Source organism: Stegodyphus dumicola, chromosome X1, assembly GCF_044657685.1.
Source record: "Stegodyphus dumicola isolate Sdum_Otavi_A_Nest chromosome X1, ASM4465768v1".
In the NCBI taxonomy this organism is placed as follows: Eukaryota; Metazoa; Arthropoda; class Arachnida; order Araneae; family Eresidae; genus Stegodyphus; species Stegodyphus dumicola.
The window spans coordinates 17,014,815-17,034,334 of record NC_140780.1 but is presented as its reverse complement, the minus strand read 5'-3'; the positions used below and the strand labels follow the sequence as shown (position 1 = coordinate 17,034,334).

Sequence of the window (19,520 nt, the reverse complement as noted above, 5' to 3'; positions counted from 1 at the left end):
GAACTGTTGTTTTGCGGAATCTGTAAAAGAAAATATCACTATCTATGAAATTTGTATACAGTCATAAGGACACCACTTTGAACTGACGTTGCGTTTCTGCAACATTTTCAAAAATGCTTATTTATTCCAGCAAAGACAAAATAATAACCTTATCTTTCGACTCTATTTGATTATCTAATGTTTCTAGAAGACTGTCATGTGTTCATAAAAGAGAGTTTGCCAACTCTCCAGATTTAAGTAGCAGACTCCCTATTTTAGACTGCTCTCCCGCCAACCTGATTTATAATATATTTCTCCCGACTTTTTCTTATTCTTAAAATTTCTCACGATTTTTATGGAACTTGGCTTAATACTTCATTATATAAATAAAAAGAAAGTGATTTTGGACGTCTGAAAGCAAATGAATTTTCTCTAAATTATATCTAAAACAAAACCTTGCAAATCAGATGAGAATTTCTGCTGAGAATGAGAACATATACATATCCAGAAATGTCATTTTCCAGTTCTCCTCCAATGGGCATCGAGCTCCACTGCATGTCATCTGTCATGTATTAGCCAATGAGCACAAAGCAAGCTCAAGGCTGTTATTTGGATGTTCTTTAGTTATTTCGTTCATCTTGTCCTGAGTACACATGCCTTTGGGAAATAGTTTTATAAATTATCATCTTTTGTTATGTCCGCGAGAAAGGTGAAATACTCGTGTACGTTTCAAAAATAGTACACGATTGACTTTCCTTCCATTATTTCCTCCAGGAAATGTAATAAATTTGCGATGTGTACTGCCTGTCGTTGCGATTTTTCGATTTCGCAAGGTGGAAGGGCAGATGTTCTCAAACATGTACGTACACAAAAACACAAGGACAACATTAGTTGTTTTGAAAAAAAAAAATTAAATTTTTCTCCGGAAACAAAGGACCAAAAAGTTATTAATGCAGAATGTCTGTTCTCTGCCTTTTTACTGGAGCACAACCTGCCACTGAATGCATCGGATAACACTGCAGCTTTATTTAGAAAAATGTTTCCCGATAGTGAAATTGCTAAGAAATACTCAACTGCAAGGACCAAAACAGGTACAATTGTTAAAGAAATGGGTTTGAAAAATAAATCTTCAGCTATTGGTTGCATTAAAACAGCTCCATTCTGCCTCTCTACATAATACGTTTGAATCAGTATTATGGAAGCAATAATACTGATTCAAAACTGTATCCAATTGTTGTTTCTTTTTTTAATCCAGACTCTTCAGAAACTGAGTGCAGTTTACTTTCTGTCCCCACTTTAGAAGGAAGTACAGCTAATTATTAAAACTTTAAAAGAAAATGCAGGCCCTCTGGAAAATTGCTTAGCACTTGGTGCCGATAATGCACCAGTAATAGTAGGCTTGAAGACTGGTGTTGCAGGCATCTTAAGAAAGGAAAGTTCAGATTTGCAGATTATGAGGTGCACCTGTCACTTCTTAAATTTAGCAGTTGAAAAATGGGCAGCTTCTTTACCAGTAAATGTGGATGAACACATTGTTGATATATATTATTATCTTGAAAGGAGTTCTAAAAGGAAGGAAAAATTGAAACAGTTCCCAACAGCTGCAAAATACTGAAATGAGAAAAATTTTGAAACGTTTGTACACACTGGCTGTCTTTAAAGAAATGCTTATCTAGAATCCTCAATCAATGGAACCCACTTCTTGCATTTTTTAAAGAAGTAAATGCTTCGAGAGTTAAGATAAATGGCTCTATTGAAAGTTATAAAATACCTTAAGTAAATAGAGATGTAATTATTACTTCCATTGTTAAAAATAGGTTTGAGAAAAATAAAGTAATTTCTGTACCATTCAGCAATTCAACTCGCAGTTCTCAAAATAATACTGCAAAATATAAGCGTAAAGCTGATACAAATTCCTCTCAAAGTAAAAAAAATTGCTCAACACACGAAACATTTTCCGATTACTGTAAGTTTATCTTTTGAAGAACGAATATTTATGTTTTTTCCTTCGGACCTTAACAAAGCTTTTTGCCTTTTTTATACAATTCATTTTGCTATCATTTGATGTTAACACAGTTCTTCAAAGCAGAATTCCATTAATTCATGTTTTGCAATCAGTGATTTATGAGCTGTTTAAAGATATTTTATCAAAGTTTGTAAAACCAGTCTGTGTTTTTCTTGTAATTCTATGTATGATGTGATTTATGGTGAAATAGAAAATCAGAAGAAAGATGAAGATTTGGTAATAGGTGTGTGTGTGTGATTATGGCAAAGCCTCGAGGGCTATCTGCCTAAGGGAAGGGATGCCTTCAAGGAGGACTTTCTAAGGGAAACTGACTCGTATACACGTTACAGATGGGGAAAACGCCCGTGCAGTCAGCCCATTCGCGGGATTTGAATCTCGGGCCGAACTACCAGTGTTCAGCGACTTTACTGCTCGGCCGCTGGTGGGCCAATTTGGTAATAGGAGCTGCAACTACAAAAGTAGTGGAAGAACTTTCAGAAAACAAAAATAAGTTTTATCTTCATGTTAGAAGTTACTTCTGTCGAGTATGTGATTACATATACTACATGAATTTCCAGTCAACAATGAAGTGATTTTGCATGCTAAAGTTGCTGATGTTTCTGACCTAACACATGCATCTTTTTCTTATATAAGGTACTTTTTGATCAGATTTTCTGTGTTACTTCATTTAGTCATGAAAGATGATGATATTGATGTTGCCACTGATAATATTGCTGATAATATTGCAGTCACAATTTTGCAGTTTACAATTAGAAAACTCGTATGAAGTTATAAAGTCAGCTAGGATTGACACCCAGTGGAGTTTAATTGGAAAACTGAAAGGTGCTGATGGAATTTTAAAATATAGTGAACTGCCTAGAATTATGTTGGCCATTTTTACAGTTCCCCATAGTAATGCAGAGTGTGAGATGATTTTCAGTGTTTTTGCGAAAACGAGGACTAAATTCAGATTTAATATTAGTGATGACACATTAGAAAAACTTTTATTAGCGAAAGCAGTCCTACATGGTAATTGCTATGAACAAAATTATGAAGTTTCTTTCTTAATGAAAGCAAAATCTGCCACTGGTCGTAACATTTGTACGAAAACTGATTAAAGTGTCTCTTTTTTTTTTTTTTTTTTTTTGTTGTTGTTGTTGTTTTCTTAAACGATGCAAGTAATAAAAATGCTTTTTATGTGTAAGGTATTTTTGTGTTGCTGTATTTAAGAATTAGTAACTTTAAAATTAATTCATTATTAAAAACTATATTTTTATCATTTAGAAAAGTCTTTTTAACATTGTGAAAAATCTCCTGATTTTTGAGTGTCATAAATTGGCAAGTATGATAAAATCATTTGAAATCAAATTGGCAAGTATAATAAAATCATCATCTCAATGAGATGTACTCTAAGTTGAAAGAAAAAAATTTGCAAAAAAATACCAAAATGATTTTTTATTTTCATAAAAAGTTTTTAAGAGAGAGGAATAATTTTGTTTCCACAAAACATTGAAGCTTTATCTGCAATATACAATACTGATAAGGGAAAAAAAAACATTTTATAGAAGATGAAAAAAAGTTTTGACTAATGTTGTGAAAATGCAACTTCAGTTAATGGGTTAAAATAAATTTTATCTCTTGTGGGAGGAAAAGCCTTCTTCCTAGTGTAATTAAGTAGGTAATACTGCTGAATACTAGTAGTTTGAAACAGAGCTGATTATAAGGGTTTACTTATTTATAACGGGAATAATAGTCAGTTCCCTATAGAAAGCCGTCTATTAAGGCATCTCTTCCCTTCAGCCTGTGGTCCTAATATGCTATGAAATATATGCATAGCCTAACCTAAACCTTAGGGAAGAAAAATGCACATGTTGAAATAAAGCTAATTATTTACACAGCTAAATTAAATCAGTGGAACTCTGTATTAAGGTCAATGCATTTCCTCTCCTTTTTTGTTGTGATGGTTTATGCATGAATATTATTTATGAGTTGAACTCTTTTGAATATTTGTTTTTTTTTAATGACCTAGGATCGTTATTTGTTTTGCTCTGGTGCATATGATGGGAAGGTCAATTTATATTCTGCTCAGAGGATGGAGTTATTGATGTGTTATCAAGTGAGTATATTTGTCCCTTCAATTATGTAATTTAGAAGAAATAATAATAGTAAAAAAAAAAATTATCACATTTTTCCTGATTAGTTACATTTTAAAAATAACTACGTTTCTGTATAAATTGTAAATATTATTTCAAAGTTATTTCATAAATGAATATGAGGAAATGTGCTCTGCTTGTTTGTATATTGAAGGAAAATGAATTTGATTCATTGGAATTTTCTATTTTATGTTAACTATCTCAAAATGTTTATTATGACAATTAAAAGTCACAAGTAAATGAAATCATCTAATTTTGTCTGAATAATAAAAATATTAGATTCTAGCATTTTGCTGTGGATGGGTGCTTTATCTGATATAGCTTTGAATGTGCAATTGCAGTGATTGTTGTCCCCTTTCTTCCTTCAGTAAAGATAAATTTCTATTTAGGCTTATTGTTGATTATGGTAATTTAAATTTATGTAATGTTAAGTCAAAGCAAGTTGCAGTGAATAAATTATATTAACTCAAAAATTGTGCTAAATAGAACCACATGAGGCTGGAATCTAAGTATCTAATGCTTAGTTTAAAACTTTCATCTTAGACTTCTACTAGAAATAAAAATGGGCATAAAATCTCTGGTGTTCAATGATTTTATTTATTTTACAACTAATAAGCCAAACTAATGATCACGGTGAATTTGGATTATTCTACTGTGCTTAGTTTAGGCAACATCTGTCTAAAATATAGTGCTGCTGCTTTGGTCTTTTAAAAACTGGTTTGTTTATATAACGGAGGTAGTGCTATAAACAATGTTGCCCACCGAACTGGTTAATAGTTGGTGATGCTGACTGCTGTACCAGTGGGCCCTAGTTCAAAACCCTGGGAAGGTGTTCATGTTTGCATCTGCTGAGTGTCTGTGCAGCAAGGGGTACTCAAAATACATAGCAAGTCAAAAGCCCTTTTGTGATGTTGATGGTAGGAGAAGTGGGATGGGGGACCTGTTGGCCCACACCATCCTCTGTGTGTGTTCTCTCTAAATTGGAGGGAGAACTGCTCAATAGTTAGTGTGATGTGACTATACCTGTGTGACCAGTGGTAGAATTCTGGTGTCCTATTACCTGCTTCTGCCTGTTCCTACAAACATTGTCTATAAAAGTCCTTATACAGCCTGTATTTTTACAACTGTTGGTTGTAGATGTATACTGCCAGTTATAAAAATGCTTTATATGATGTAGGTATTTGTGAATTGCATTTTTTATTTTGGTTATTTTCTGTTAATGAAGCAGCAGCTGTAATTGTGTATTAAAGTGCCAACTGTGGAGGTGTACTTATATCACATCACAAGTAGCTGTGCAGTGTCTTTGAATGAAAAGCAAGAATGAACGTCAATCCAGTAATTTTCCGTACTACATTTTTTAGTTGCTTTTTTTTGTTGGTATTTTGATTTTGAAGAAATGAACTGTTGTAAAGTTGTGAGGCAACACAAAATGACAAAATTATGCATCACTAACTGCTGTTACCTAATTTTCTATTGAATGAAATTCATGTAGTGGCTCTTTCATGGAGATTCAGATGTTTTCAGCAATATTAAATGAAGTATATAATTTTTGTCAGTAACAGGTTTATGTCTGCTGTGTAATTTGAAATTATTGGTAAATCTGTTATGTATTTTTTCTCTATTTTTTTTTTTTCTATTTATTCTGGATTTAATAAAATAAATCATTCTTTTCATGAAGCTGCACATATTGTTAGAGTTGCTATATAGTTAGCTTTTATGCCAAAGTTTGTGTTTGATTCTAAGTAGCATTTTGTTAACAGAAAAGAACTAAAAATATTTTTTTAACTGTTATGTTATGTTACTGTTATGTAATGCATTCTTTTTATTGTAGATATCAACATTAGGATTAGCTCGAAATGTCAATGCTGTTCGATTTACCAGTGATGGATCTAGGGTAAATAATTATTTTATTTTAACAATGCAGCTTTGTATATTTGTTATAACTTTACAGCTTTCTAAATTTCTTTAAGAAAGTTTTTAAAATTGGGATATTATTTATGACACTATCGTCCTGTTTTTATTATAATCTGCTGATTTCCTTCAGAATCTTAGAAGTGCCTGAAAGAAGTTCAGTGCAAGAAACTTCTATTCAGTTTTGTCTATTAAATAGTCTGTGTGTGTCTTATGTGCGTGTGTGCTTTAAGCAGCTTTTATTTTTAAAAATTATCTGTGAATTGTCACATGCTGTTGTTTGTTTGTGAGAAGTTTTGTTAACTTCACCAATGCTGTGGTATTTTACTGAAACTGTGGGTGTCTGAACTTGTATTTTTTGTGTGAGTTTTTAATTCAGATTTCATCATTCTGAAACTTTAACATGCCACTTTAAAAATTACATTTTTAAGCTTACTTAATAATTAGTTGCCTATTTAATTTAAAATTTGTCAATATTTACATATATTTGTCAAAGTGTTCTGACAAAAATTGAAATAATGGGATATAATATCTGAATTACAGGAAAATCATTGAAAGAGGTTTAAAAATGTGATATTTGAATTTACCATTCACATTTTATTACTTGCTGACATGCAGGTCTTTGTTAAAAAGATAATGTAGAATTATTGAATCTATAAAGCTGTAAAAATTTCTTACTAAATTATCTGTTTCTCTTTATAAGAAGTTTATTATTTTCTGAAGAGAATAAAGTGCATATATATATATATATATATACGAATGAAGACACATGCATGGAAGTATTAGAAGAAAACCAAGTTAAGGCAACATTTGTGTAAATACCAGGTTATGCTCACTTTCCATACTTTGTTTAATCTTTATTAATGAAGCTGAATAGGAGTTTAAGGTACAATTTCATCGTTGTTCTTTATTTTTTCATTTGACAGCCTGTAGCATACACTCAGTTTTAATATTCTTGATAAATTGCTGTATTTCAAATTTATAGCATATTTTAGGATTAAAAATATCCATTGTCATAGTGATTATGTTCCTTCACATTTTCTCTTGGCCCATTATTTTATATGGATGATTTATAATATCAACAACATCATCTAAGATTCTTTTAATTTCTGCACCCACTCCCTTCATTAAATAAGTGCAGTCTTACATATATTTTTCAAAGTACTTTTCCATAAGCAGAACTCTAAAATTACATTATCTAGTTATGATCTTTGATTTATAAATTACTTTATTTTTTATGATCTTGTTTGATTTCAAAAAGGATAAAAATGCATGGGCTATGACTCTGAGATATTCTAAGAATTGTAATGTTGAATGCTTTCAGGTTAATTTTTTTGTAGTAAGTTAAGACAAAATAAAATGCAGAAAAAGTAAAGTGAATCAGAAATGTGTCTTTAAAAAGGGCATTTATATATGGAGAAAATGAACTGCATTACTAAATTCATCAAAAACTAATATTAAATGCATTAATCCATAATATGCAGTGAAAGTAACACTAATTAGTAGGTGAATTTTTAGATAATTGATTGGAAAAGTTATTTAATTTTTTTTTCTTCATTTGAGATGAGTTTCTTGGTATGTGGCACAGTTCACACACTTTTTTTGCAATCTTATGCAATAGGTATGTGCCAACCATGTCAGATGCATTATTTTGAGAAAGAGAACTTAAGTGCTTTTTTCATTTATGTAAGGACATCAGTAAGGAAGAGAATGTTATGTTTAATTCCAGTAAGCTGAAGTGAATTCAAAGCATAGAAAAAATATGGCATACGATGTGACGTTTTGTTTGGCATCATCAGCTGCCAGGCAAAAAAATTTTTATGGTTGCCTAGAGTGAAGTCATGTTATTTGAATATTGCAAAGCACAGAAAGGCTGTGTAGCTTTCTTAGGATTCTTAGTTCCAATATGAACATTACATATAACAGGTCACATGGGCTAAGCCCTTAGGTTTTTTTGGAATTGATTTTTAGTTTAAGAACTAAAGTCCTTAATTTCTGGCCAAAATCAAGATAAGGTCCTTAATTTTAATTATCTAAAATTTCTGTCTGTTTTTACGATTGCCATTTTGAGTACGAATGAGCATTTTGAAGAAATATTGTTTTGCGATTCATTGAAAAATATGATTATCTTTTGAATGGGCCATAATTTGTTCATATCTCTAATACAAATAGTACAAATAGTACTTAAGTTTTGTGGCAAGAAATGAAATGTAAGCCTTTCGAAATCCTTTTATTAAATGGTTCTGAATTTGGCGATTTTAAGATCAATTTGTATTGAAAATTTTGATTCCGATATCTGGGAGTTTTTCGATGATTTTTTTTAAAAAACAACATAAAATTGATAAAATTTCATTAAAATAATGGTAATATAATGACATTAAAATAAAACATTTTTTGGTGTCATTATAAAGTATACTTTCCATTTTATTGACTTATTATACAGTATTTTGAATCTGAAAAACAAGGAAGATAATAAATTTATAAAGCACAGTTTATGAAAGAATTGTTAGCAAAGACAAAATAGCTATGCAATTAATTAGAAATGTCATTTTCCAAATTATTTCACGGTTAAGAGTTTTCCCATATAATTGTCTCGGAACATGTCAGTTTTCTCTATAAAATTAATTTTACACTTGATTTTTTTTTCAAAATATTTCTGTCTTTTTTTGCTGTTACAGAAATGGTAGGGGTAATTTTTCTTTCAGATATTAGAAATTTCAATGGAAAGTTTAGAAGGATTTTAAATCCATGATTACAGAAGATTCCAGAAAAATGACAAAGTGAAAAAGGTTTTCATGGTATTAACATGTAATGGATGTATTTTACAAAAAATTTGTCATGAATTTCTTACTTTTTGGAAAACATTTGGAAGCCCAATGAAAACATAAATTTTTGAATGTTTTATTTCTGATAGGTCTTTTTTTAATTCTCTTAGTCTTTCCCATTATTGTTTCTTCTTTTCACTAGACACAAGCATGGATAATATCAAAAATGTGTCTAATTTTCTCACATGGACTAGCATCTATGGATAGGAATTTTTCTATTAACACGTTGAGCTCGCAGCCAAATTTACTATCCTTTACGTTCAGCTGGTAACCAACTGCCGGCTCGTTTCAGTTCAGCCTGTTATCTTGGTTACAAAATCTACTTAATCCAGATTGGTACCCAAAGATTGCGAAAAAAGTGGTTACATGTAATTGTTATGTTGTAATATGTGTAAAGCTAAGCCGTATTTTTGTTTAGAATGTTTCAATAAATTTCATTAAAACTACATTTGATGACATTTCATTGAGACTATATTTATTTTTTAACATTAATACTGTCAGTCCTGAGGACTGATGCCAGCGAAACAAAAATTCCAGTGCCAGTCCCTAGAGATTGGGAGTTCACCAGCGGCCGAGCAGTGTAACGTGTATATGAACCAGTTTCCCTTAGAAAGTCCTTCACAAAAGCATCCTTCCCTTTAGGCAGACAGCCCTCATGTGCTTTGCCATAATTGAATAATCCATCCATCCCTAGGGACAGGTGCCAGGTTTCTCTCTAGGCCACAAGGAAAGTTCACTGATGGTCACCAGGAACAGGCACTGGACTCAATGTGTTAAAGATATTGAAAACAGACAAAGTAAAAGATTTATAAAAGAAAGATAGGTCTCAGTGCATCACACACAGGGCTGGTGCTAGGCATTTTCCCACCTGATGCAATATCTGTGGGTCCTAAATTCTGTTGTAGGCAGATAGCCCTAGTGTGCTTTGCCATAATTAAATACACCACACCACACCTAAATTCTGTTGCTTAGTGTCTTTCTAAATTCTGCTCCCAGTGCCTGTTTTTCTAAAAGTTTTGCCATTTCTAAATTTTATTGCTTTGTGCATCACTAAATTCTATAAATTTTAAGAAATATTTAAAAAAATTAAATAAAATTTAATAGTGGCCATGTCAATCTATAATGAATAATAATATATAACTATCAAATTTAATTATTTGCATGTAACTGCTGACCTTTAAAAGTTACCTCTGTATGTTGAAGTGAGTTATTATCTTTCATTAATCCTTACCATGGTTACAAGATGCAGAACAAAAATGTAAAAGTTAATGTAAAACTTATTCTTTGTAACTAGTGTGCCTTAAATATTTAAATATTTATAATAAACAATTTACCAGCTCTGTGCTTTAGTGGCTTATTGGAACCTTAAACTGTACTAACTGGATTACAACCTCACGACATTAACTGTGTCAAACAGATAGCGTGTAACTGACTTGCCTACCGTGCCTACATCAAGCTTTCAGGTGTGTTCTGTTCAGCAGGTTTCTCTCTAAGCAAGCAGCTGTGGTTGCAACAGCCACTCTTTTTTTACAAAGCATGCTGCTTATGATTTTACTTCTTATTTTAAGTTATGCCGTTCGACATAAAAATCTGCTTGCTGTGTACTAAGGATCTAGACTGAGCAAGTATGTGATGAAATGAGCCATAAAAGAAAGTCTTCATAAAGTTAACTGTTAGTAAAATGTAAAAAAAAAATGCCATCGATGTTCTTTCAAATATATCCAATTATCATAAGTCTAATAAATTTTATAATGTTAAAAGATGTAATAAAATATAATTATATTAATCTCAAGTTATTTATAATCAGTTTTTACATAGGTATACAAACATGCAAACACCTGAAAATTCCATTAACCAGTGTCCAACTAACACTTTAGTCTGAAATATAAAAATATCAAAATCATGTCACTGTGACTATAATGTCTCGAATCAAGATACCAGATGCTCTGTGTATTAGTACTGCTTTTCTCCACCTGCACAACAGTATAAGTAGCATTCAGATTTAAAATATGTATTGCCAAGTTTGTATGGCTTATACAGTAAAAGTGTTCTTTCAACTACAGCAGAGTTGACCAGATAATAAAAAACACCCTTGTTAAGAAAAGTTCCAGACATTTTAAGAAATGTGGATCAGATATTAAAAACAGTATCAAAAAGCCAGACAGTTGGTAACTAAACGTTAAATGCAAACCTTGGTAGAGAGATGAGTTCTAGAATTTCCTTAAGACCACATTTCTTCATCTGGAGCATAAATTTTCAGGCAAACAAAAAACATTCAGAAAATTGCATACAGTCATGAGCAGTATTGCTCCCTTCAGCAGATTGCTGAAGAGATGTCTTTTTATGGAGCTAGGCACATCTTTCTTGGGTACATCAAGATTAGAGATACATCCTCTACAGTGATGAATCAAGATACAATATACAGAATAAGTATGTCGCTCTTATAGGGAGCATGGAGTTCACTATTATCCCTGTATCATATATAATATTCACCTATTCTGTTGAAGGTAAATTTTTGTGTGGGCAGGCATTATGTTGGATAGCTGCATGCTACTCCATCTGTTTTATGTGGGCACTGTGACCACACATCATTATAAGGATGAGATTCTTTTACCTTGTGTGAAGATTTTCTGGGAAGCTCTTGGATAGGATTATTCTTATGAGCAGTGAAACTCAGTTGATGTATGATTTTCTGGAGGAACACTTTTTACTGTATGATATAGTGAGCAAAGTAGCTGGACGTGAATCTTATAGATTATGTTTAGGATGCTCTAGGATGGGCTGTCAGCCAGGAGCCAGGGGCGAATGCACTTCTGAGGGGACTTAATATTTTCAGGGGGTATGCATTCAATCTTTTATTTAGCTATTAACCCTTAGCGCTTCGTTGGATCCGCTATGGAGTCGTCTGTCATTTGTTCCGTAACTCCGCAGGCTCCGCTGCGGAGCCCAATGTTTTTAGCATGATTAGGCTTAAGATGTTACGGAATTGTCGGCGTTGGCAATTGTTATCTGTAGTTAAATTGTGCTCACTCTCACTACAGTTACAATTGAAACATTATTTGACCCATTTTATGGTTAGCAACATGGAGAAAAATAATTATTGTGATGAGAATATAGAGTTGAGTGATAGTGAAGATGTGTTTGATTTTTCATTGTTAGAAGATATTGTGAAAGACAATGTTGATTATAATTCTGACACTTCAAAGTAGTGGTTCCGAAATTATACTACCAAAGGGACAATGAATGGTAGTTATTGAAAGTGAAAGCGAAAGCGAAGAGTTGCTGGAAGACTTAAATGAATGGCGCAATGTCACGGAAAAATTAGATATTCCGGATAGAAAACATTTTAGTGTATTGCCAAAGGTCATTGGACCACAAATTCCTACAAATATTGTACAGCCAACACAACATTTCCAATTATTTTTCACAAACGAACTGGTAAATGAGATTATAAAAGAAACCAACAATTACGCAGAAAATGTTCTAAAGAATAAAGAAATATCTAGTAAGACTATTTGGAAAACGTGGCGTGTGGTGCAAGAGGAAGAATTTGGGGCTTTTATTGGAGTTATCATTAAGATGGGTACGATAACCCCTGGTGAATATGCAGGATTATTGGTCAGTTAAGGAGAATATTCACATCCCTTTTTTTGGTAAAATATTTACAAGAAAAAGATTTATGCAGATATTCTGGATATTCAGCGGCGAAAATGTGCCGGAGTTGCTGGTAGGCAATGGTACAAAAACGTGCGGAGCGCTAAGGGTTAAGTTTTAGTTTATGAATACAAAAATATTCTTTTATTTAAGTTTTGGTATTTATCAACATTTCCTATACTTTATGTTGTTCAATTTATAAAATACATTAAAAAATAATCTAAATAAATATATTTGTGGTTGGGAAGTTGAAGATGATATCCTAGGGTAAATAACATTTCCAAACATTTTCCACACCACAGACATTTAATGAAAATAACGGAAAAAGTACAGATTAAACTGAATAACTGTGCCATTGGATATAAACAAGGTTTTACATAACTTTTATATATTTTAAATAGCTGCCTGGTGCCTACTCGTGCTCGCTATCATACGCAGTTCAGTTACCACCACTGCCTGGAATCATACGGTTCTATAGTTACCACCTTCGCATGGGATCGACATCTGTCTGTATGTCATTCTCCTCTTTCACCTCACTCTCGCTGCAGGCGTAAAGGTGATATGCAGATGGTGTGTAGAACTAATTGTTACCATTATATATGTATTTTTCGTTTTGGAAAAGAGAGAGAGAGGGAATAATTTTCTAGTGATGGTGAAAGGGATACATGGAACAAGGTAGGTTGAAAATCACTGGTCTAGGCAGAGCCTGCTAGAATCCTTCTGGTATAAAAATTCTCGCTTTTTGAGAAGTGAAATTAGTTTCCACGAGCACGGATTAACCTCATTTACGGCATGAGGAGCTGCTGTTAGGCATGCAAAGCTGTGTAGAGATGGCCAATTTTCTTATTAGTTGACTATTCTGGAAATAGAGGCATCGTGTTTTGACATTTTTGGTTTATTAGTACAGTCAAAAGTCGTTAATCCGGACTCGTCGGGACTTTGGCGATTCTGGATTATCGATTTTTCCGGATTACAGACTATCAGCTTAAATCTGGTAAGATGGCATGCAGAAATTATAAAATTAAAAATATGAAACCATAATTTATGAAATAAAGAACAATTATGATCTAAAGGGTATCAAAATTTACAAAAAATAAAAGCTTGATATTTATTTGTTTACTTTATTAAACATTTCTTTCAATGTAAGTTGCTTAAGTTGCTTCGTTTCATGTGATAATACTTTCTCTTTAATTCTGTTAAACAGACATAATTTCTTGTTTAGTTACAAAGTTCCGCTGTTCAAGTCCTATAATTGCAGTGTCGAGAATACCGACTAATTTGTCAATCGAAATTTTTTCGTTTTCAATAACATCTGTGTCACTTTTTTCACTATCGGAAGCGAATTATAATGACGAGGAACTTGATTTAAATCATATCAAAGATGGAGTACATCGAGATGAAATACTACATTTAGTAAGGAATTATAAGCCAAATAAAATAAAAACATCTGCCCTAAAGATAAGGATAGTGCTGACAGATCAACTTCCAATTCATTGCACGCCGCGTTGTTTCCCTCCCCCCGCAGAGCAGCGTGAAATTGATAAACATATTTCGGAATGATTAGATAATCAAAGGATGTGCCTTTATCCATTTTTTGCAGCAATTCCACTTTCTGTTTAATGGACTTTGAAACATACTTTCGCTTTGTAGATCCTTTACATATTAGCAAATATATATCGGAAATTCCATTTGGCATAATCGAAAGTTCAAGCTTACTTTTATAACATTGCTCTAACGGTCTGCAAAAAAATAATAAGCCAGATCCAATTCAAAGATTAGGGAACAACGCAATCTGCAACATTAACTGAATTAGATAATTTTAGCTTAGCTTATACCGTCCGTTATACATTAAACGTGCATGTGTAAACGTATTATGCGCATGCTCATATGCATATTCGTAGCTGTAAATGTCTTACGCGCATGTAAACGCCTATGCGCAGAAAGTTTGTAGCTTTGAGGTCCGGATTATGGGTGTCCGAATTAACGACTTTTGACTGTATATCACAAAACATTTACCTCTTGTTTATTTTCATATGTTACTCAGTGTTTGGGATCAGTGTGCAAAATTTTATGACAATAAACCAATTTTTATTAGCTATCACATGCTTGTGTTTATAAACTTAAATATGGACTTGGTATATTTTTAATATTTAGATTTAATTCAAATATGCATGAATTTAAAAAGCTTTTATCTGAAATGTGTTAATTATAATGAATGTTGGCTTATCATTACAGTGGGCACAATAAATTTTGGTGTATTAACCTATTCAAATAATTTTGAATTGTGTTGATAGAAGAATGTTGTATTGATGCAAATGATATTTCAAGTAGCTGCATAATATTGGTGTCATCTGTGAATCTTATTGCTATGGGAGGCTGATACTTTTGCTTTTTAGAACTTTTTATATGGAATGTTTAAACTCATCAGTCATAATTCTGTATAATATTTTCCATTTTGCATTTAATAATAAATATAGTAATTTACTGCAAAGTCATTGTTTTCTGAAGTTAAGATTAGTATCAGTTTCAAATATTTTTTTGGACTGAAATATTTGCTTAGTTTTTCATTCTCAATTAAACATGTGTACTCATTTTTTCATTGTATCATCTATAACGAAATGAAAATTCTCCCAGATCCTTGCATCTACAACTGCTCGAAGACTAGCTGTCATAGATGTGGAGAGAGGAGAGCAAGTTATGTCTTATGATAACTGTAAGTTCTTTGAATGATCCTCATTCACTTATTATTTCTGTACTTAAATACTAAAACTTTGCACTTTTTGAAACTTTTGTAAAGGTGCCTTTAATGGAAGAGATCGTGCTGGATTAGCTGCAGATCCAGTCTGTCCTAATATGGCTGTCTGTAGTTGTGTTAATGGAAAAGTATGTATCTTGTGCAGAAATCCAATTGCTTTAATTATTTTTCTGCCTATGCATTAATTTTTACTTTTTTTATTTCTAGGGGCTTACATTGTTTGATCTTAGGATGCCACTTCCCTTGGATTTTGTTTATGATGTAAGAGAAAGCAAATAAATCTAGCATTATTCTGACAAATTCTATTTGTTGAAATTGTTTTATAGTACTTTAATAAATGTACATAAAATGATATTTTAAGCTTTCAATCTCTTTTTATATACAGTTATAAAACATTTAATGGGTTATTGAGCTCTAATTACTTTTAAAATCACTAAACCTGGTAGATGAGTAGCATAACTCTCATGCTATAATTCTGTTAATAATTTTTCTGTACATGGCGAAATATCATCAATATCAAAATTTTCAAGGTAGCTTTTATGCTCATATTTATATGCTTAGCTTTTTCTCCTCTGTTAAAGCTCTTTAAATTATCTCTTTTATATACAGTAGTAGGTGATGCCAAAAATTCGAATTGTTGGTTCTGTTTGCCTTTCCAACCAAAATGGAATAGAATACTATGCTTTCACTCATAGAATGTCTTCTCTTCGAAGGATTATGGGTACACATGTTCACCTTTTTTGAAAAGGCTGAAAGAGAGTGTAAGGGTTTCTTTCAGTCCAAAGAACAGCATCTACATGCAGACAATGTAGAATGTATGATCATAATCAAAATGGTGAAATAAGCAGTAATACATTGTAATCATCAATTATATCTTCTTTCTTATCAGAGTTCATATGACAGTCTGTTTTATGCTATTTCGAGCATGAGTTCTGAACAATACTCAGCACAAATAAAAAAATCAGATTTTATTGGCTAAAGGTGCTAGTAGATTGTTTTCAATATATCAGTGAACAACCAAATAACTAACAAATATCAGTTACTTTATATTCTAAGACAGTTCATGACAAACCTTTGAACTCTGCAACCTGCAAATTAGAGATGGACAAAACGGCTCATTTAAGGGATCAGATCGGAAGCATTCTCTTACTGAAGTGAATCAGCTCTTTTTAACGATTCAACACTCTTTGACAGCGACCTTGATGAATTGGAACTGGCATGAATCAAGAGTGGTATGCAGAGATGGGGGTAAAGCAGAAAGAACTGAACAAAGAGTGGGTTCACTGGAAACCAAACTGCTCTTTCCCTGGACTAATTTCTTTCAACTGTACTTTTGAGATTTCCATCAAGAACTTTTTTTCATAGAACAACAGTAAATTTTTGGAATAAAAAATGCTAAAATATAAAAGATAATGCATTATATAAGAATAATGATTATATAATATAATGATTAGCATTATATAAGAATCATGATAGGGAATAGTTTTGAAATTACCCATTTGGAAAAGAATTATTATAAACGTGTTACTCTTTTGGGGATAGAAAAGAGAAATAATCAGATTAAAAGAGAGACTTATGCGTAACTGAAAATTAATTAAAGTGGCAGTTTTGATGTAATCAGTGTATGTATAATATAACTACAAAATTTGGGGAAGTTGTAGAGAGTAGAAATGGGATAAATATTCAGTAGGTGCATTTATTCAGTTGTACAAGAAAGAATAAATAAATAAATAAATAAGCAAATGAAACGTTTTTCTACAAAAGATAAGCTACAAGATTTCAAAGGTTAGGTTAGGTTAGGTTATTTAATTATGGCAAAGCCTCGAGGGCTATCTGCCTAAGGGGAGGAATGTCTTCGTGGAGGACTTTTTAAGGGAAACTGGCTTGTGTACACGTTACACATGGGGAAAGAAAACCATGAAAACACCCATGCAGCCAGCCCGTTCGCGGGATTCGAACCTCGGACCGAACTACCAGCGTTCAGCGACTTTACCACTCGGCCGCTGGTGGCCAGATTTCAAAAGAAAACATTTTAATAAATTCTGAAGCATAATAGTTATGATAAAGAGAAATATTCAGAATATTAGTGCAAATAAGCATGGAATTTATTGCTAAGATTGTACTGCATTTTCTGTATAAAACATAGAAACCTGTACTTAGTCCCATCACTCATCTCTGGACCAAGTACTACAACTTCTGCAAGTGTTAGCTGTAACAACAATGCTTTGTAAAGTGGTCCATAGTTGGAGGGAAACTGCAGTCAGCATTAAATTTCATGCTAGTTGTGCAATTTTGGTGTTGAATATCTTATTTTATAAAGTAATTTTCCTTCTAATAATCATAGACATAAATGATACATAATTACAAGTTGTGCATCAGCTGCTTTACAAACAAATACATAAATACAAGTTGTGCATCAGTTGCTTTACAAACAGATACATGAATACAAGTTGTGCTTCAGCTGCTTTACAAACATGATTATAAAAAAAAAAAAAAAAAAAAAAACACCCTTCAGAAAGCATTTATTAGTGACTAAAGAAAAAGCATATTTTTTAATTGAAATGCTAGACTTTATATTTCTGTATAAGAGTTAAGGAATATAAAAGGGCATGTTTTCTTCAAATGATTCTGAATAAAAGAAATAATCTTGTTAGAGTGAAAAACCAGTTTGGTATTTTGAAATAGGTGCTTAAGCTTGAGAATTCATTGGCAAGGTTGTAGTAAAGGAATAGGAGTAGTTATCAGTGATTTCTTTGTTGTAGCATTAAGGTTAGACACAAAAGTGTTAAGTTAGGATTTTTTGCAACCATGTTTGTTGCAAAAAAAATTTTTTTTAAGGAAAGCATTAATTGTGATTGTTTCAAAAAGTGATGCCATAATCATTATGATCTCAAATAATGCTTCAGCTTATGAGAAATGGGAGAACAGTAAGACAGAACGATTTTTGGAAGGATGTGTATCAGAACTGAAAGTTTAATGAGTTTGGTTTGTATTACCAGTATGTGGTGTTTTTTTTGGGGGGGGGAGGAGAATAAAATAGCTAATTTGAATTGCTTAATATTGCGTAAATTAGTTGAATTGCTAAATTTTTTTAGACATGGATTCTTTATCAATTTTTTTATATGCAATGTGTAATGTAACTGAAGAAGAATTGGCTAATTATTTAAATAAAAAGAAACATATTTAAACAGTGTAATAAGAAGGTGTATCGTTAATTCATCGATATGCAAGAAATTTGTGGATAATGCATTTGAAACATTTCTTGCTTACTTGTTACTTTAGTGATTTCTATTTAATGTTTTATGACATATTTCATATTTGGCCCAAGATAAATCAAAATTTGAAGAGAGTAATGTAAATCATGAGAAAAGTTTACTTTCTTTAGGAGTGCATTATCTGTTTTGTGTACCATTTCACTCCAATATATTGTATCAACCCTTAGCGCTCCGCACGTTTTTGTACCACTGCCTACCAGCAACTCCGGCACATTTTCGCAGGATCCGGTGTTTTTAAATGCAGCATCCAGAATATCTGCATAAATCTCTTTCATGTAAATATTTTACCAAAGAAAGGGATATGACTATTCTCCATAACTGACCAATAATCCTGCATATTTGCCAGGGGTTATCGTACCCATATTAATGATAACTCCAATAAAAGCCCAAAACTCATCCTCTTCCACCACACGCCACGTTTTCCAAATAGAATTACTAGATATTTCTTTATTCTTTAGAACATTTTCTGCGTAATTGTTGGATTCTTTTATAATCTCATTTACCAGTTCGTTTGTGAAAAATAATTTGAAATATTGTGTTGGCTGTACAATATTTGTAGGAATTTGTGGTTCAATGACCTTTGCGATACACTAAAATGTATTCTGTCTGGAATATCTAATTCTTCTGTGACATCGCGCCATTCATCTAAGTCTTCTGGCGACACTTCGCTTTCACTTTCAATAACTACTATTCGTCGTCTCTTTGGTAGTATAATTTCGGAACCACTACATGAAGTGTCAGAATTATAATCAACATTGTCTTCCACAATATCTTCTAACAATGAGAAATCAAACACATCTTCACTATCACTCGACTCTATATTCTCGTCACAATAATTATTTTTCTTCATGTTGCTGACCATAAAATGGGTGAAATAATGTTTCAGTTGTAACAGTAGCGAGACTGAGCATGTTTTATCTACAGATAACAATTGCCAATGCCGCTGATTCCGTAACATCTTAA

The 19,520-nt window shown here is 32.2% G+C and overlaps 1 protein-coding gene across 1 annotated transcript in view; it reads left to right on the top strand.

The window, feature by feature from the left end:
* Positions 1 to 19,520, top strand: part of LOC118183391 (uncharacterized) — a 72,675-nt gene that overhangs the window by 23,765 nt on the left and 29,390 nt on the right. The window contains exons 3-7 of the mRNA XM_035352905.2: positions 4,014 to 4,100; positions 5,969 to 6,031; positions 15,162 to 15,240; positions 15,325 to 15,410; positions 15,490 to 15,543. Coding sequence (XP_035208796.1) covers positions 4,014 to 4,100; positions 5,969 to 6,031; positions 15,162 to 15,240; positions 15,325 to 15,410; positions 15,490 to 15,543 — 369 coding nt within the window. The remainder of the gene's footprint in view (positions 1 to 4,013; positions 4,101 to 5,968; positions 6,032 to 15,161; positions 15,241 to 15,324; positions 15,411 to 15,489; positions 15,544 to 19,520) is intronic.